The sequence below is a fragment of the Papaver somniferum genome, unplaced genomic scaffold, assembly GCF_003573695.1.
Source record: "Papaver somniferum cultivar HN1 unplaced genomic scaffold, ASM357369v1 unplaced-scaffold_135, whole genome shotgun sequence".
NCBI lineage: Eukaryota > Viridiplantae > Streptophyta > Magnoliopsida > Ranunculales > Papaveraceae > Papaver > Papaver somniferum.
In genome coordinates this window covers 2,899,738-2,912,760 of record NW_020622713.1, presented here as the reverse complement: position 1 = coordinate 2,912,760, position 13,023 = coordinate 2,899,738, and the positions used below count along the sequence as shown (strand labels likewise).

Genomic DNA, 13,023 nt, shown 5'->3' with positions numbered 1-13,023 from the left:
AACAAACTTATTCCGGGTACTTAAGTCCGCATACCAGTCCGCGTACTTAAGTTGGTTATTTTCTAAAAACGATTATCCGTGAACTTAAACTTATATAAACTAAGGAATGCAAGTTTGCAAACTGTGGCTGTAAAGTTCATGAATCAATTCGAGTGAATCAAATCGTTTTTGCTTCGGTTGTGTCTTGTATACTTCTATAAGATCTTAGCAATTGAACAACTCTCTAACTAGTTCACTTGAGTCATTTGAACTAGGTATGGTAAAGAAGAATATGGTTGATATGATAGTGCTCATATATGGCTAACTATTTGGTTAACTACTGTTGAACCAACTAGATGTACATGTTTGGGTACGGTTACACAAACCTAGATAAACGTGCATTTCATTTGTATGTAACAAGCTAAGTTTCGATCTAACGGTTGAAATATATTAGCTTGAATCTAATCAGGTTTTCATCTAACGGTGAATATTGAATGTTTTGTTACTAAGCTAACATTGATTGCAAACCCTGAATTGAAAGACTATATAAGGGAGAACTCTAGCAACTGGGAAACCTAATCGCCACACCTCCTGTGTGATACTAGTTGTATTATATAGAGTCGATTCCTCTTTAACCTTATGTTTCTACCGAGACCCTGTAGGTTAACGACTTGAAGACTTCATTCGGATTGTGAACCAGACCGATACTACTTTTCTTGTAGTTGTATGATCTGATCTTGTTGTTTGTATCATACTAAGTACAATCGTAAGATTGGATTGAGATTAATTTCTCTGATAGGCAAGATATAAAAGAAGTCACAAACATCTTATTCTCATCGTTTGTGATTCCGCAATATCTTCTTTCGCTAGTCGATTAAGATTATTGTGAGGTGATTGATAATACTAGGTTGTTGTTTGGGAATATAAGTCTGGGTTATCAATTGGTTCTTGTTCACCTTGATTTATCAAAAGACGGAACAAAAACTCGTAGGTATTTCTGTGGGAGACAGATTTATCTGTTACCGTAGACTTTTCTATGTGATACAGATTTGTTTATTAAAGTCTTCGACTTTGGGTCGTACCAACTCTTAGTTGTGGGTGAGATCAGCTAAGGGAATCAAGTGTGTAGTATCCTGCTGGGATCAGAGACGTAAGGAGCACATGTACCTTGGATCAGTGTGAGTTTGATTGGGGTTCAACTACAGTCTCTACCGAAGTTAGATTGTAGTAGGCTAGTGTATGTATCGGCATAATACAGTGTGTTCAATCTAGACTAGGTCCCAGGGTTTTTCTGCATTTGCGGTTTCCTCGTTAACAAAACTTCTGGTGTCTGTGTTATTTCTTTTCCGCGTTATATTTTTTTATATAATTGAAATATCACAGGTTGTGCGTTGAATCAATCAATTGGGAAATGCAACCTTTGGTTGTGTTTATGGGTGAAAATTGTTTCTGCGGCTTTTGGTAAATTTGGGTGTGTGTGTGGATGAGAAACGAATCTAAACCCTAAACAAATGCACTGCACGGGAGTGCTTTCTAATTCGAGAGATCAATCTGTACAATTATGGCCTAAACCAAGAAATGGTCGTTCCATACTTGCTTCGGTCACAAAGTGAAGGAGATGGGGTTGATCTTAGGGAGGGAAGCGAAGAAGGTGTTGAGATTGTGAAGGTGTTGGTTGTTTATGACTTGTATCAGAAAGCTGAACTGGATTGCAGAATGTAAGCTATTAGTTCCAGTGTTGGGATACGTTGTATCAACACTTGATTTCTGTCTTGTCTGTCTTGGAAATAGGGAGGAGAACCTATTTATACAAGTCATTGATCCTAACCATCGTCTCTCGTGGTAAGTGGAAGAAGTTGAGTGATGGAGTAGTGGGGTCGTGTGTGAGCGATTACACGATCACGTCTAGGACCACTTCTCACATCATCACTAACGGTCCATGTATTCCTGATACGTTCTTGTGATGGCGCATTGCACGCTGCACGCTGTAAACCGCCAGACCAATACCCCAGTAAGTATCCCCTATTTTGTGACATGCTTGATGTCTCGAATGAGTGGATCGTGGGTCCCATAGGGAGTAGCATATGATGATGGGTTAAATAACTGATTTATTTAGGAATTCGATATTCATGAAATATCGTGTATACTCTATACATGGAATGCATCGAATATAATGAATGTGTATGAAGCATCGTTGTTTTAAGGCTTAACGGAGTAAGTCGCGGATTAAGCGTCTTAGAACAGATGCATGCTTAGCTATCTTCGAATGATATTTTGGAGGTTGCACAGGAAAGCCCTCCCTTGGCCGATCACATGATGTGGTAGAGTGACGGATGGTAATCACCACGACACCTTATTTTCCATTTAACTACTAGCCTGGGCTTCCTAACCAAGCTGGTAGAGTTGGACGGATGAGATGATATATGACGCTCATCTGCGACCGTCGATGAAGTTTTGGGGTTTTGAAGAGCTGTGCAAGCATCACTCTTCAGCTTGGTCGAAACCAAGCATGGGAGGTGTTTTTTGGCAAGACCGACCAGGCAGGCGTGTAGACGGCTTGCCGGTGTTCATGTCCATACCTCACTGCCCCATGAAGATGCGATCTAGGCCACTCAAGTTCACAGGTAAAGAGGATTGGCTGAGATCGATTTGCGACAGGAATCCTGTGCCGCAAAGGATTTCCAAAGGGGCGCGGCATGCCACCTTTAGGGCGCACGAATCGATGTGTCTGGTCCTGCCTTGCTCTGGTCGGCCGGACATAGAGGTATACGATCCCACGATGATCATGTAGATACTCTCTGAACCTCCTTAGTTTATTCCTGCACCCTTTATCCAGGCTAGCGAAGATGGACGCTCGTGATCGATTTACGACAATGTAATATGCCGCAAACCCTAATTAGGGTTTTATGTTGGTCACACGCATGCTAATTTGGCCGGAAGAATTTGCATACTATGCTCTTCGTATGGAATGGCCGACCACGTGGGACCTACATTGGGCCGGTGGTGAACATGGTGATACCTGACCGACGGTCATAGGCCTGATCTAAGCCATCCAAACATGCCGGTGAAGTTGGATGGTCGTGATAAATTTAAGACCCTTAGTGGAATTTCCTGCGACGCTTTAAACCTCACGCCGACCCAACTTCAGGCAACCGCACGTCATTTCGTGGCTAGGTCAGGGGAGGATCTATTATGCAGGTAGAAAGGGGGGCCCGCAAGTGTGTGCCATGTCACTTGTCCGACTGGGCTTAAAGCAATCCACGCCGTCCAACCATGCCGGTGAAGTTGGACGGCCATGGATGTTCTAAGACTGTCGTGGTCGGCTTTTATCGTGCGAACTCCTTCAGCTGCTCCACACCAGTCTGGACATCCAAATCTAGGCTGGCGTTTGGTGGCTATTTAAATCATGATAGGGTTCGTCTAGTGGCTATTTAAATCATGATAGGTTATCCAACTCTAGGCCGACCAGGGCATAAACGGGCCCGCTGGATGTCATTGTGGTGATTTCCTGCTCATGCTAGGGTTCGTCTTGTCTGGTTAAATCATGCGGAGGACTTGTGTGGTCGTGATCGTTTCTGAGACTGACATGGGAAGTCCATATTTTCCTTAGGAAATATGCTCAATCGGACTAGTATAACACACCGAGAGATGTATGCTCAATCGGTCTAGTATAACACACCGAGAGATGTATGCTCAATCGGGATAGTATAACACACCGAGAGATGTAGCCTGTACGAGTATTTTGTGCATGCCTCATTATTGACACTTGGAGATTCGTTTTACTCTGCTGAGAGCAACACTCAGTCGTCATGCGGCACCAATAATAAGAGTTCTATGGGAACAACACATGAAATACAAGGCTAATCGCGCATTAATTAATAATGCTATAAATTCACAGGGTATATGGGATTGCTGCTACATACTCCAACCTGGATGAATTTTGTGTATTTAATTCACAGAATATTGAGATTGTTGCCACATGCTCCATTCTAGGTGAATTAGTAAAGTGAAGAAGTATTCATCACTTATTAGTGGCTTTATCCTTTGCAGGATGTCAGCGCATAAATTTGGTTTTACAATTTTAGTCCTGATCTAAAATCCACCATCAACATTAAGTCCCCTGCCTAGCACACAATGGTTACATCATTGTGGGGTAGGCATGATATGGTGACAGTATGCACGTAAGAAGACAAGATAAAGGAAGTTTACCTGGAGGGACTCTGGCCGGCCGTGTTGGCAATCATCCGTGTGAGTATGTCAGGTGTGACCACGACCTGGTGGGATCGGTTTCCTCCTTCAGGTATTTGAGCAAAGAAGGGAACATAACTTGTATGCTCCTCTTCCCATAGAAAACCGTGCATGTAACCCTGGACGAATATGGACTCCACCATGTATATGCTTCGACCAAACGTCACCCTGTCGCACCTGTTTGATAGGCATGTGGGCCCGCCTACTTCGCTCAACCGTGGGACTCATCATGCGCCTGCTTGATCGAACGTGGGCTTTATGTGCCTGCTTCGGTTAAACGTAGATCCACTGCGTGCCTGCTTCGATCGAACGTGGGACCTGATGTGAGCATGCTTGCTTCGAACATGGGAAGCTGTGCATGCTTCGATCAAACACGGGTCCACCATGTACATGTTTCAAACGTCGGTCCTGTCTTGTGCCTGCTTCTCCCGTACGGTTGATGCGCTTGATCGAGTGTCACCCTTGCTACTTCGACCAAACACCGACCCTGATATCTTGTCCAAACACCGACCTTGCTGCCTTGACCAAACACCGGCCTTGCTGCTTGCTTCGCTCAAACGTGGGACCCACCGCGTGCTTGATTTGATAAAAAATGAACCTTGTGTGCTCAAATGTGAATGTGGGTCCTGAAGAGAGCGTTGAAGCAGATTCTGGAGCGAGCAGGTTGAAGCAGCTTCTGGAGCGAGCAGGTCCTGGAGAGCGTTGAAGCAGCTTCTGGCGGAGCAGGTCCTGGAGAGCGTTGAAGCAGCTTCTGGTGGAGGGAGCGTTGAAGCGGCTTCTGCTGGAGAGAGTGTTGAAACGACCTCTTCTTCAGTTTGGTTTCCCCTTGCGAATTACATGCTTCTTGATTGACCATCTCTCTTGTGTTGAAGAAGTTCTTGACTGACGACGAAGGAGTTTCATGCTGAGCCTCAGTCCCCAAGCGTGGTCTACGTGGCTCCATCTTGTATGCCCGATGAGTCTTTTGTGCGTAGTGGTCGTTGACATGGTGAAGCTCTGGATGGTATCAATCGGCGAGGGTTTTTGGAAGCAGCTGTGATCAGAAGAAACTGGTAGGGAGAGGCGTGGTGGAAACTTGCACGAACTTGGCACCCTCTTAAGTCCCAGGTGCAATCTCATTTGGTAACGCAACTACTTCTTCCACGGGAGACAAATTCTGAAAGCGTCTCTCATTGATGTAGTTACCATCGATCCAGATATGGAATATCTTGGAGGGTTGTTTCATGGCAGTCTTGCATGTGGTACTAGTGTGACTACTCGTTTTCCCGTAGCCTACGTGATGTGTACATCTCAAAGGATCTGATACTAAGGAGTATCAATACCTCTGTTGAACTGATTAAGCTAAGCAATAAATGGTATCTAAGATCACAATAATAACAAAGAACATAAAACTAAGGGAAAAGCCTCTAAGTTATCATGAGACACAAGATGTAACGTGGTTCGACATTTTTCTACGTCCACGGGGTAATGAGTAATATAATCGTATTAAGTATATGGTGGTTACAAAGATCTTAAATGCTTCCCAAATTAATAGAGAGAACTCAAGTTGAAGTAACTACTTAAGTTCTAAACATTAGAGAGGTATAAGCTTAAGACTAGATCTTCTCTCCTAGATATTGAATGCCCTTAATTTGTTGGTGAAGCTTGGTATTTATAGCCCCTTCTGCTCCTGGTATATCTTTGCTGCCTCTGGGTCCATCGTCTGCTGATATACCTTCCGTACCAGTGGTACCTTCGTCCACTGCATGCTTCTCCAGCTGTATCTCACCACCTCAGTTGACCCACGTTCCTTTGGGAACTACCCAGCCTCAGTGCGTGTTGTACCTTCGTTCACCGCTTGCTTCCGCCAATCGGGTTCTGACACGTTTTCTCTCTCCACATGCTTTGACTCATGCGTGTAGATAAGAATCATAGCATTTAATGCTGATTGGATGCGTCATCTACCTCTGTCCCTTTTCCAGCTGACCCTATGTAGACTAGCCTTTTTCTTCCTTTATCTTGACCATTCACGTCCTTTCTGTTGGGATGATATAAAGCAGATCTGCAGAGGTATCCCTTGCTACTCAGGCTCCTCTGTCTAGCGAAGGCTATATAGTTTTAGACAAGTATGTGGCCACTAAGATCGTGACACGTGCTCTGCAAAATATTGGTATTCACAGTTTTCCCCTTTTCTTTCATCTTCTGCCGTTTGGTAGAAGTGGAAGGAAACTTCCGTTACGCCGCCAATTTTTCACGTACCGACTGGGTGGCCCTACATGTCCTATCATGCAATAACTTCCCCTTGAATTTCGGGACATCCAAAATTTTTTGGATTTTCCAGCCGCCTATAAGAGGAGAACAAAGTGAAGGAAATTTCATTAACTCCCTTTCCTTCTTTTCTTCCGAACTGTCGTTCTCCATCACTTTCGTGGAGATGTTCTTCTGCTGTTAACTGCTCTTCCTCCTGTTTTCTTCTTCGATTCGCTTCGTACGTTGGCTTCACTGTCTCGATCGTACATGTAAGTGATACTCACTTTCGATCATGATTTTCTTCTTGTAGTTATTGTTATACTTGCATGTGAGAATTTTCGCTCGTTCTTAACTGCTTGTGATGATTGGGAACTTGGGTTTTGTTCCAATTTGGCTTTTGATGTTAATTTTTCCATGATTGTTTTTTCGCCTGCCAGTTTGGTCGTGTGAACAAATATTTTCTCTTTTGCGTCATGATATGTTCAAACGGGTCTTTTTGGTTGGTTTATAAAACCCATGCCAAAAATTTTCCATTTCTGCCCCTTTATTTTCCTTTTGGAGGTACTGTAATTTTTCTGTCGTCATTGTTGATGATGAAGTTTTTCCTGATGGTGTTAGGTATAATTAGGCTTTCGAAGAAACCTACGCGTAAAGGTCCGAGGGTGTCTTCGTCGATCGATCCTCCTTCGCGGAAGGATCATCCTGATGCTACGCCATCCCCTCCTCCTGAGGATACTGACGTGCCTGCGATTGCTGATATATCTACGGTTGATGAGGAGGCCGCGGAGTCTAGGGCTGAAGAGTTTGATGTTGAAGATCTTCCTCCTCCTCCTCCTCATTATGAGCTGCAGAGGCTTCAATTACGTGACAAAGATGGCTACGGTCACTTGTCCCTTGCTGAGATTGCAAAGAACTTTCGTCTTCACAAGTTTGAGATCTTTTTTGTTAACGGCCCTGATGTCCTCACCGAGTCTCTCATTCGAGATTTTCCTTACGATGAGAACAACCTTTTGATTAGTGTTGGTCAGCTGGCCGCTGGTATGTTTCTTCCTCTTTATAGTAGAAAAGATTCTTTCTATTGTGATGTCTTATCCACTAGGGATGACCCGGCGAACAAGACTCAAGTTCTAGGAATCTATCAGTATACTGGTAATTACTGGCGTGCCCTTCGTGAGTGCCGGTACCGTAGAAGGGGCAAGAACACCTTGGAGTCTTATGATCCCTTTGCTGAAGGGAGATCTAAGCGAGAAGACTATACTCCCGCCAACTTCAATGCCACCTATGCTGATGCTATTCAAAAGACTAACCTTCTTCCTTGGAGTGTTAGCCCTCGTCGCATCCATGTTACTGCTAGGAAGATTAGAGAAGGTAACAGCCTTCGTTTGCTGGAGGAAATTGACAAGACCGGTTTGACTACGATCCCATACTCCACTAGGCTGTCTCTGCCAAAGTCTGACCGCATTCGTCTTGATCATGATGACCGCTAAGATCGTACTCCCCTTCGTGTGGTTGGTCCTTGGGCCTATGGTTTTACCACTGCGGACCCCTCGGTTCCTCGCTCAGCTCGTTCTCTGCCTGAGAAGTATGATGGTTATCAGCCTTGGGTTTTCAATCTTGCTGCTTCTCACGAGGTACCCTTATTGTAGCGCCTTTGTCCTGCTTAGATACCTTCGTCTTCTATGGTATCTTTGCTAACTTTAGCGTCTTTATTTCGATTTCTTCCATTCTGCCCCTGCTTCTTCTGCTAGGACTGCTCAAGGCTCTGCTGGTAATTCCATGGCCATCAGGACGAGTAAGAGGAAGGCTTCGTCTGGTACACCTGCGGAGGTAAGGATCATACCTTTGTGTTTATATATTCCTTAGTACCTTGACCCTGATTCTTAGTTTTCGCATGTGTTTCTTTGCAGTCTTCTCAGAGGAAGGGAAAGCTGAAGATCGTGGTTGATCTTGATGCCTTGGATGATGACCCTAAGGCCGCCGTTGATGAACCTGTTGATGAAGATATGGAGGATATCGAGGATACTGTATTTAGTACTCACTTGGATGACATTGAAGAGGATTTTGCGAAGGGTAACCCTAGACCAGTCCGAGATGCTTCCGTTGAGGGTGATAACCTCCCTACTGGTGCCGGTCCTCAGTTGATCGAGCCTGTTAGTATTCAAGCGCCTGCGCCTACGTTGTCTTTGAAGATGCCTTCGATTTCTGCTCCCTGCAAGGCTTTGCATACGGTTTCTGCTACTGTTGGAGCTTCGAAGAGCCTTTATTCATCTCCCGCTACTTCCCTCCAATCTAGCGGTTCATTTGCTAAGGCTGTTGCCCCTTCGGCGAGGGCTGGTAGCTTAGATTCTCAGCAGCAGAAGAAGGTTGTGATTTCACTAGCCAGCTTCTCCTTCGATCATGCTCCTGCTTCACTAGGGAGTGCTCGGTCTGTTTCTACTGCCCCTGCTAGTAAAGCTGTTGGAGTTCCACCTACGTCACCAGACTGGGCCATACTGGGAAATCTTCCTTCTGCTGGTGATATGGATTTGGGCGGCTCTCAGGTTATTCTTTCTGTTCCTAGCTCTTCCACCATGCCATCCCTTCGTCGTGGTGAGGGTTCAGCTGTCGTGCCCCTTGCTCGCGTGCAACCGAACGAGGGTGCAGTTGCTGAGTCTAACCAAGGTCGAATGTCGGAGAGCTTGAACTTAGGTAGCTTTGATGATTCTATTCTTGAGGCCATCCTTCGTAATTCCAAGGGTCCCTTTGCTGTTGGAGTTGACCATCATCATCTTGGTAGTTCTTTTGAGATAGCTTCGCAGTTGGATGTCTTGTCTGCTCAGTACCGTGCTGCCAAAGACTTGTTCTTTGATCCTGATTGTCTTCACTCTATTCAAAGCTTTGGTGAGATCCGCCGGGGTAACATTCAAGAAATGAAAGATTTTATGGATACCTACGCATCTTTCTCCCTCGTCTCTCAGCATTCTCGATAAGTGATTCTTACTTTGTCGCCTTTATTCTCGATTTACTCCCTCGCCTGCTCTCATACTGCCTTGTTTGCAGATCTGCAAGCAAATCGATGTTAGTTATACCTTTTCAAGACTATGCCCTTGCTATTGCTCAGCAACCTTCGTCTAGTGATGCTGCTTCAATTGCTAGGATATCTTCGTTGGAGGGTGGCCCGAGGAAGACGCAGAGGTCTCTGGAAGCTTGCTTATGGGCTCTTGAGAGAGATAATAACGCTGCTAAGGTTGCCGAGGAGGGTCGTAAAGCTGTTGATTCTGTCTTAGCCACTGAGTCCTCCAAATCTATTGGTTAGTTTTTTCCTTCTCCTTAGCTTGTTTCATTACTTTGTGGTTGCTTGGTTCTGAGACAACCTTCGTCTTCCAGCCAGTAGTTCTAGTGAACTTAGATATCTCCAAGATCAAGTGGCTAAGATAACCTCCGACGTCTGGTATTACCAAAAGAAGTCTGATAGGTTGATGAATGTGACCGTTCATAATGAGGCCCAGCTTTCCCTTGAGTCTGCTCATAATGCTGATTTAGTGAAGCAGATGGTTTCGCTTGATAAGGAGTGTGACGAAGCCTTTAGATGGAAAGAAGGTCTTATTTTAAGGCAAAAGGAGGATATTTCCTTAGTTGAGAAACGTCTCTCTGCTCAAGAAGTTATTCGTAAGAAATATCATGCTGATTTTGAAGATGCTTGCGCTTCTTTAACCAAGGTCACTGCAGAGCGTAATGTATTGACCTCCGAGGTATGCTCCCTTAAGAACAAACTTGTCGACGCCGTCTTCATTCCTTCTTCTATGTCTCATGCATCCTTAGTAAAAATATTTGAAGAGTTAGAGAATGTGTACCGAGATTTATCTTATGAGAATGAGTCGCTCCGCATAGATGTTGACGATCTTCGGACTGAAAGGGATACCCTTTTGGATGATCTTGATATGGCTGAGGTGGACCTTGCTGAAGCTCAACATAGTCTAAAAAAGTCTCATATCCATGCCGGAGGTAGCTTAGGATGACTATTCCCTTCGTAGTATTCCTCGTATCTTTAGTTGCTTTGCATTGTCTCTAATATCCTTCGTATCCGTAGGTCTCCAAGAGAAGCTTGTGGGTGCAAATGCTAAGATCATCAACCTTGAGGGTCAGATATCCCAGTTGGAAATATCTCGCCAGTTTGATCCTGCTGCTAGATTTAAGACTGAGGCTCTTCAGCGACCTAACGATCAACTCAGTGCTCAGCTTAGGAAGCTTCGTCAGAAGTCGACTTCTGATATGTCAGCTCAGGCTTCTGAGATGGAGGCGCGGTTTAAGCGTTCTGCCATCGATTATATCAACAATGCTTTTGCGGAGGCTGAGCTCCAAGCGGAGGTTGTCACCTTTCCTCGTCTTCCTTATCCTTGATTGTGTTATGCTGACTTCGTTTTTAACCGAACTCCTTTGTTGTATTATGCCCCCAACTGAGGGGCCTTCGTTGTATCCTTTCTTTTGAAACAATGCTCCATTATTTGTAGCTGTCGGACCTTTGTCACCTGCAACTTTTGGGGTGCGTTAGTCTTCTTTTGGTAACACTATTATGGTACCTTTAAATTCATATATATATATAGACGTATTGTGTCTAATTATTTGCACGTTCGAGTCATCACTAGGTGCTAAGGTATTTTTATCTTTTTAACCTTTGGTGGAACATTCATTGTCATACGTTAGTATCCTTTGGCCAGAAGGTACCGTGGTGGCGAAGGTTCCTACGTGGGCAATATTTTTCCTGTAACCCTACGCGTTCATCGTGATTGTTTCTTTACTTCGACAAGGTATCTCTCTTTATGGGATATATTGCTTATTATTTGCCTTTTGGAGGGATTCGTTTGCCCTTAGGATCCGAGATTGACATATGCGCAGTTATGTCGTGCCTTGTCTCATCGTCAATTCTGACGGAAGGTGTCTATTCTAACCCACTTTGTTTTAATCAACATACACTTTCTCTTAGCAAAAAGTTTCTTTCATTGATTAGTTAGGTTTATAATACCTTTGATCAGGGATAGAACATGGTGGGCTTCCGCCCCTTCCCTCCTTCTCCTGAGTGATAACCATTCTCTTACGGGTAATACTTCTTTAGGTACATTGCGTTCCAGGGGTGTTGTAATACCTCCCCTTTGAGGTTCCTTAGGTAGTATGAACCTTTCCCAGCAATGTCGTGTATGATGTAGGGTCCGTCCCACGTTGGAGCTAGCTTTCCCCATTCCTTCTTCCTTTGGTATGGTGGTGTTTGACGTAACACATATTCTTCTACCACAAAGTTTCTAGGGATTACCCGCTTGTTGTATTCACGAGCTAGCCTTCGCTGATAATTCACCATCCTTTGCAAAGCTACTTCCCGCCTTTCTTCGAGGTCGTCGAGCTTTTCTAGCATGAGGTCAGTTGTTAGGTTCTTTTCCCACGCTTCTGTTTTTGTCGTTGGCAGTATTATCTCCGTTGGAATGACTGCTTCGGCTCCGTAGGTTAGTAAGAAGAGATTCTCCCGTGGCTGCCCTTCTTGTAGTGCGGTAGGCCCATAGGACATTGTGTAGCTGTTCGCACCATCTCTTCTTGTATGCCCCCCTTCTTCTTTAAGTTCATCGCTATCGTCTTGTTAGTGGCCTCCGCTTGTCCATTGCTCTTAGGGTATATCAGAGTGGACTTGTTTTTCTGAATGTTGAAGGCGTTAAAGAGCATATCTATGTTCTTTCCCTCCAATTGTTTGCCATTGTCAGAGACTATGGCTGCTGGTATTCCGAACCTGCAGATGATTTGCTCGAACAAGAACTTGAAGACATCCGTGTCCCTAATTCTTGCCAAAGCCCTTGCTTCCACCCATTTGGTGAAGTAATCCGTAGCTACAATAAGATATCTTCTTTTTGACGACCCTTCTATCAAAGGTCCAACGATATCAACACCCCATTTGGCGAATGGCCAAGGGCTGATGACTGAGTTAAGCTCCGTTGCTGGCGCTCTGATTTTTCTTGCGTAGCATTGGCATCTTTCACAACGCCTTGCTACATTCTTCGCATCTTCGTCCATGCTCAGCCAATAGTACCCTTGCATTTTAGCTTTGATTGCTAGTGACCTTCTTCCGCTATGATTGCCGGCCTCTCCGCTGTGTATATCATGCAATATCCTTTTACCTTCGGTTTGTGAGAGGCATCGCATCAAAGGTCCAAGAAATGACCTTCTATACAATACCCCGTCTCGCAGGCTGTACATTGCTGCTTTTGACGTGAGTTTTCGTGCCTCCTTGACATCTGCTGGTAAAGTACCTTTGTCGAGGTATTGGTGAATTGGAATTCTCCAATCGTCCTCAGCTTCATCTTCATTGTTTTCATCTGACATGGGTTTATCTTCGTCAGACTCCTCGGCTTCATTGTCTGGTTCCTCCATTCTTTCGTCTTCTTTTTTTTTTCTGCTTCCCTCATAGCCCTGGTTTGGACAGCTAAGGTACCTTCGGTAGCGGAGGTTAATCCATCTATCGAAGGTTCATAAATTCTCCCAATTTGGATTGAGGTAGTATTTTTGTCCTTCAGCATTGATGATATGAATGCTAAGGCATCTGCGTGT

General features: G+C 44.6%; 1 protein-coding gene across 1 annotated transcript; it reads left to right on the top strand.

Annotated features, from left to right (window-relative positions):
* Nucleotides 1-9,511: 9,511 nt before the first annotated feature.
* On the top strand, nt 9,512-10,836 carry LOC113333882 (lamin-C-like). Its single transcript, XM_026580248.1, has 4 exons — nt 9,512-9,746; nt 9,979-10,167; nt 10,273-10,440; nt 10,526-10,836. The coding sequence occupies exons 1-4, from the start codon at nt 9,512-9,514 to the stop codon at nt 10,834-10,836; spliced, it is 903 nt and encodes a 300-aa protein (XP_026436033.1).
* The last annotated feature ends 2,187 nt before the right edge of the window (nt 10,837-13,023 follow it).

What these genes read in the sequence shown, in the direction of transcription:
- LOC113333882 (XM_026580248.1), top strand. Translation starts at nt 9,512, where the DNA reads ATGTTAGTTATACCTTTTCAAGACTATGCCCTTGCTATTGCTCAGCAA. An exon ending in TGAGTCCTCCAAATCTATTG is followed by an intron (nt 9,747 to 9,978) that starts GTTAGTTTTTTC and finishes ATGCTGATTTAG; the next exon opens with TGAAGCAGATGGTTTCGCTT. An exon ending in GTCTCATATCCATGCCGGAG is followed by an intron (nt 10,441 to 10,525) that starts GTAGCTTAGGAT and finishes TCGTATCCGTAG; the next exon opens with GTCTCCAAGAGAAGCTTGTG.